The 6,000-nt window shown below is 52.5% G+C and overlaps 3 protein-coding genes across 3 annotated transcripts; 1 reads left to right on the top strand and 2 right to left on the bottom strand.

Moving 5' to 3' along the window:
* Positions 1 to 462: 462 nt before the first annotated feature.
* A1O5_05730 (ornithine decarboxylase) lies at positions 463 to 1,850 on the bottom strand (the record flags this gene model as incomplete). Its single annotated transcript, XM_007746329.1, has 2 exons — positions 463 to 1,499; positions 1,562 to 1,850. 2 exons carry the CDS (start codon positions 1,848 to 1,850, stop codon positions 463 to 465), a joined length of 1,326 nt encoding a protein of 441 aa, XP_007744519.1.
* Positions 1,851 to 2,754: 904 nt separating this feature from the next.
* A1O5_05729 (uncharacterized protein) lies at positions 2,755 to 3,878 on the bottom strand (the record flags this gene model as incomplete). Its single annotated transcript, XM_007746328.1, has 2 exons — positions 2,755 to 3,367; positions 3,418 to 3,878. The coding sequence occupies 2 exons, from the start codon at positions 3,876 to 3,878 to the stop codon at positions 2,755 to 2,757; spliced, it is 1,074 nt and encodes a 357-aa protein (XP_007744518.1).
* A 461-nt stretch (positions 3,879 to 4,339) lies between these two features.
* On the top strand, positions 4,340 to 5,629 carry A1O5_05728 (uncharacterized protein; the record flags this gene model as incomplete). Its single annotated transcript, XM_007746327.1, has 1 exon — positions 4,340 to 5,629. One exon carries the CDS (start codon positions 4,340 to 4,342, stop codon positions 5,627 to 5,629), a length of 1,290 nt encoding a protein of 429 aa, XP_007744517.1.
* Positions 5,630 to 6,000: the final 371 nt, after the last annotated feature.

The raw sequence follows: 6,000 nt of genomic DNA, 5'->3' as shown, positions 1-6,000 counted from the left end.
CTGTGTCTGTGTCTGTGTCTGTGTCTGTGTCTGTCTGTTTCTAGGACAGCGAGGTGGGAAATGTATTGCAAGGCAAGACTGGCTGGGAGTTGATTGCAGCGTGGCAGTCACGTCAGGGGTGGTCTGCTAACTAATTCTGTGGTGAGAGCGCAATACAAAGGGGTAAAAGGAGAGAATGCGCGATCCGCGCCAGACGGAGGCTTGGGGGTTGTAAAATCGTGACATCTTGCCCCGTTTGTTGCTGGGCGATATCGTCTATCAGATCTTCTATAGTCAATCGGTAAAGGAGTGTGCGATAACAGAAACGAAAATTTCCAACCACTTGGAGCAAGACTCGTCTCAACCACGCGAGACAGCTTCATGTCAACCTACCATTGCCACCTCCAGGAACAACACCACCCGTTTCATTGCTCCCTTGGTCGCGAATCCGCCCAGTGGAGCACAGGTCTTTCTTGTCTCCATTCAATAGCCAAGCAAGGCCGACGCACCAGGCTCGCTGGAAATGTAAATGACCTCGTGGACATCGCTGAACCCATTGAACTTTGTCGCCGAGCACTTGGTGTACGCGCCCATGTTCTCGAAGAACAACCAGTCGCCGATCTCGACCACGCCGGGTAAGAAGTAGCGGTCGGTGATGACATCAATTCCGTCGCAGGTGGGGCCCCAGATCGAGTACTCGATCAGCTGCTCCTGGTGGCCATCGGGGGGCACCGCGGCGGAAAGAACTTGGGGAATAGGGTGCTGGTGGTCGAAGATGATGTTGGAGAAGTTGCCGTAGACACCGTCGTTAAGGTAGAGCATGTAACCCTTTTCGCCTTCGTGATTGACCGCGACTTCACGTCTCGCAATGACGTTCGTGGCGAGTGTGAACGCATTGGAGGCATAATAGCGGCCAGGCTCGCCAATCACCCGGACGTTGGCGGGGAATTGCTCCTCGAGAGCTTCATTCAGATTTCCTGCAAAAGTCTCAAACGTCTCATCGATAAACCCTCCCCCAACGTCCAACAACTTCAGGTCGAATCCGAGCAGGGCTGCTTGATCGAACACATGTCGCGCGTCTTTGACCGCCTTTCCGAAAGAATTTGGGTCACTTGCCCCAGAGCCTATGTGGAAGCTGACACCGACGAGGTTCAGGTCCAGTTTCTTCGCCAGACCGAGCAGTTCGGCCGCGTACTCCAGACTAGCGCCGTATTTTGTGCTGAGCCGGCATGCACTTTCTGAGTCATCAGTCAAGATTCGGAGCACCAGTTCGGCGTCCGGGTAGCACTCTTTGATCTTGTGGAGTTCATCGGTATTGTCAAAGGTCATCAAGCTGACGCCGACTTTGCGAGCATGTCGCAAGTATGACTTAGTCTTGCACGGCTGTGCGTAGATGATGCGGCCGGGAGAAATGCCAAGCCTCAGCACCAGGTCGATCTCGGCCCTAGACGCACAATCGAATCCAGTCCCCAATTTGGCCAGAAGGCGGAGCACCTCCTTGTCCGGATTGCATTTGACCGCTTTGACAGCTGTTAGCACATGCAAATAATTGAAAAAAAGGGGGGGGAGGGGGGAAACTCACCATAGAACGGCTTAACACGGCCCAGGTTCATTTTCCAACGGAGATGCTGGCGGTACACTTCCCCTAGATCCGCCACGTAGAACGCATCTTCTTCGCCAGGCTCACAAGTATCAACGTTGATACGAGCAATCTGCTCCTTGAGGACTTTTTGAATCAGCGCCTTGGAGGCCAAACCAGTCACATCGGATTCAACGCCATGATTGGTGTCAACAAAATCGATCTTGTCGATTTGGTTGTCAGTCACAATTGTAGTATTGGTTTCTTCAAAAGCGATGGCAGAAGGTGCCATAACCATTCAAAATGGTTATGCTGTGAATTTAGTTGAAAAAAAAATCCCCGACAGGTGTTAGGGAGGTTTTCGGGACTCGGATCCTCTGGGAATTTGGCTGTGCCTCAGCGACTCTCCCTCACGAGGAGGAAGAACCTCGAGTGGCGACCTATGCGGCAGCTGAAATTGGGGAGAGGGCTGGGTCGGAATGTCAAAGTGAAAACACCAAACAGGTCTTGTAGCTTGTGGTTTCAGCAGGAGGCGGGCGAGGCTGATTAACGATGTGACGATGTTTGCAAGCAGATGCACTTTGGTAGCGAAGAGCAAATGATGTTGAAGCCGTGTATGATGTGCCTTTGGTGGCCCCAAAGGCAGATCCGCGAAGTTTTGACAGAAAAGTGTCTCGAGAGGCTGAGGAAGATTGCGGTGAAGTGGTGAGAGAGAGGTGAAGAGCAGCCAGGTAGTGTGCGTTTCTGCTTAATTTTTCGTTGCAATTGACGACGACGACACGGTGGTGGGGGGCAAAGTGTGGATCCAGCTGGGAGTGACTGTGGGAAGCCCTGGAAGCCCAGCAGGAAAAAGTCAGATCCCAGTGACCTCAGTTCTCCAGGCAGAGAGACACCAAGTGGCAGGGATAGGTGAATCAGCTAGCTGCGTTGTCTGCCCGTCGGGTATTGGTCATTCGCTGGTGCTTGGGTGCTGGGTGGTTCCTCCGTTCCCGTTTCCGCCAGGAGATTGAACCGCTGAATTTTTTTTGTATCCGTCGTGCGGGATTTTCAGGGACGCGACCACGTGACTGACACGGATGGCCGGTGTTGTTTGTGCCTAACCGAGGAGATTCCCTATTTCACCGCCATGATGGAAAACCGAGTCGATGCAAGACGGAATATTCTCTAGTCGTAGTCGAGAGCACAGGCGTAAGGTTTCATCGCTGATTCTCCGGGGATAAACGAATCCTATAGGCGAAAAACTCGGCGGTTGGGACATCCACATCTTGATCGGTGTCAATATGGGGAAGTGGAATATTGAGGGTCTCGACTGTGTCGAAGTTTGCCTTGCGCATCCGTGCGAAGAACAAATCGTCCTCTGTGTGTCGTCTTTTGTATCCAACCAAAATGAGCGTTTCGGGCGTACGAGTGGCCAGCTGCCTCAGGGTCTCTACCAGATGCAGACTGCTGTCTGGATTGTAGATGCAATCGGAAACCAAAATGAGATCGTAATTGGCATTGGAGCTATCATCCAGGCTCGAAGCCCAATCCAACACTTCCGACCGAACTGTAGATCCTGCCACAGGCGAAGCGCATCGGATATTGCGCGCCAAGATTTCCTGAGCGTCCTCCAGGTCGGTAAGGAGAATGTCGCATTTGACAAGCTGGGCCAAAGCAATTCCTACTATGCCACAGCCCGCACCGAGCTCCAGCACCCTAAGTCGCCTTACCTTGCTCGACTTGAATAGGGCCGCTAACATGGACATTCCATCAACAGGGGACGTGGACAGCGCTTGTGCGAAGTAGACGAGAAACCCCAGACCCGCGTCCCTTGGTTGACTTGTTAAGTGGTATCGAAACCGAAAAAAGGGGGAACATACCAGATATGCCGTGCAATACTGTCACCAGTCTCCTCCCACATTTTCACGACGCTCTTGTTCGACAAGGCAATTCGTCGCTCAACAATCGGGTCCGTCCGCTGTTTATTAGACAAGGGGAAGATACAACTCCAAACATCGAGAATCTTTGGGATCTCCAACGATTGATAGGCAGAGTCGGCTTCTTTGGCAGTCACGTGGAGCCGCACAGGTCTAGAGACATACTTGCCAGGACAGTGGACAGTAAACTTAAGGGCTCGGGACGAAGCCTGCCACCGAATGGGCTGAGAGTACAAGACGCCATGAGGAGAGTTTGCCTCGACGACATTGGCGACGAGTTCGACATCCTCACTGAAGAATGCGTCCCCCAGATCTGTAGTGACGGAAACTACTGCTAAGACATCGACAGTCTTTTTGCCTACATCGCTTTGCGGAGTGCGCAAAAAGCGAATATACTGGACCATGGCTCCAACGTCGACTGGACTAGACTGGACGTCTGGAGGAAAGAAGAACAAAAAGAAAAGTCAGGTTGAAACTCGCGCAGGGCGGAAGTAGATCAGCTGGACGTTGTGGAGCGGGAAACGGGAAAGTGAGGCGGGCTAGTGCCGTCACCGGATAAACAGTATTGCCGAACCCCGGATTTTTGACCACGTGGGTCGCTGCCAGTCGGGCCATCATCTCCCGCTGTCTGCAGGCTTCCCGCCACCCCCCAGACACTCATCTGGCAATACCGGCAATATCAATTCTGCCCGTGAAGACTCTGGGTTTCTGGTCATGCGACACTCATTGACCTAAGCATGGCCATTGCGAAGCTATTGCGCATCGATACAGCGCGTCTCATCCATGCCCAATCATTGCGCGACTGCCTTACTGCGCTGCCTCCCTACCCCGTAATGTGAATTGTCTGTCAGCCTGACAACTCAACATGAACAACCCCGAATTCCGCCAGACCCTCCACAACATTTCCCATAACCTCGAAACTGCCAATCAAGCGGCTCAGGAGAACATCTACACATTCACCCAACTTTATGTCGATCCATGCCTTGAGGGCATCAAATCCTGTATCTATGCCTGCACTGCGCCTTGTTTCCCCAACAGAGATGATAATATCCGACGAAGGAGGGGCCGGTCGCGTGGCAGAGCCGAATATAACTTTGACTTCTACAATGCCTGGGATGACGACGAGGCACTTGTCGACAGCTCCTTAGGCTGGGGTAATGATGAGTTGGATAGTTTACTCGCCGGTCGTGGTTCGCGGGCGAGCCAGCCAAGAAAACAAAGGGCAATGAGTTATGGTTCTAGAGGTCGTCGGAAACCCTCGGGCCTACAGCCAGATTCTGATCAGGATCCGACTATCATACCAAGCTCGTCATATCTAGGGTTCCTGGAGAGGCTTCCATGGAAGATTGGGAGCAGGAGGCTCCGTTACAAGCCTTCAGCCGCAGATTTGCAAGAAAATCCAGGCGGTGCCCGAGTGCGAGATGCTGAAACCCAGCCACTAATAGAAGAGGCAGATGAAGAAGGTGGTGCGTGGCAAAAAGGTCACGGACGTCAGCGAAGCGATACTGCCGCTTCGAGGTCCACTACTAACTCTCTAAGTTCTCGAGGGGACCTGATTATGAGCGATGAGGACGAAGATGCGCAGCCGCTCGACGACGAATTCGCCGTCATGCTCAGCCGACGTAATACTAACCAAGGTTTTGCTGAAGATCAAAGCAGCGGGAAAACGAAGACATCGAACAGCAAGCGCCCTGGAGTCTCCCGCAATTCCACCCGCACCGTCTCATCCAAGTCGCTGAGAAGTCCCAGTGGAAAAAGTACCCAACGATCAGATTCCCAAAAGAATCTGGCACCTCTATCTTCCGATGTGGTCGAGGAGCACTCTGAACCCCCAACTTTGATGGACCTTCGGCGGGAAGAAGAGCAAGCGGCACAAGAGGAGGAGCTGGAGATCAAACAGAAACGCGAGGCTGCACAGCGCCTAGCTCTCCACAGAGGACTGAGCTCCCGTGACGTTAAGAACATGGTCAATGCAGAAGTTAAACCTGACGACCTTGGCGAACCTGAATGTTGTACACCTGCGAAACTAGACGTCCTGGCGCCAGATCCTACGTCACCCATTGAATCATCGTCTCCAGATCCACAGCCTCGAGAACAAGACGAGTCTACGTCGTCAAGGACAGGCAATCCTAACGACGGAAAAGACCCAACTTGAACCACGACGAGAGAAACCTGATGTCATCCTCACGAACTCTAGATTGTTTGCCCTGCTGATAGACGGCACTGTTTCAAACAAGCGAAGACTCCCATTACAAAATCATGACAGTCGCCACATCGACATTGAAGCGAGCCGCAAGCAGAGAGACCCTGGGCCCATGAACAGACGAAATATCTCCTGATGGCTGTATTGGTGGCCAATTACGACTTAATGATGGGAAAGGAGGGCTATGGCTGTGTGACGCTTAATGTTGTATAGCGGAAAGTGACAGTCACACATGGCCTACATAGCTTGCTGTACTTGTATTGCTGACAACGGTTCCGAGACACTCTCCGTGATTTCAGCTTTCTATATAGCCCGTACTCGGT

This window comes from Cladophialophora psammophila (genome assembly GCF_000585535.1).
Source record: "Cladophialophora psammophila CBS 110553 chromosome Unknown aczJe-supercont1.8, whole genome shotgun sequence".
Classification (NCBI taxonomy): Eukaryota; Fungi; Ascomycota; class Eurotiomycetes; order Chaetothyriales; family Herpotrichiellaceae; genus Cladophialophora; species Cladophialophora psammophila.
The sequence above is the reverse complement of the archived record's forward strand: the minus strand, read 5'-3'. Positions and strand labels throughout refer to the sequence as shown.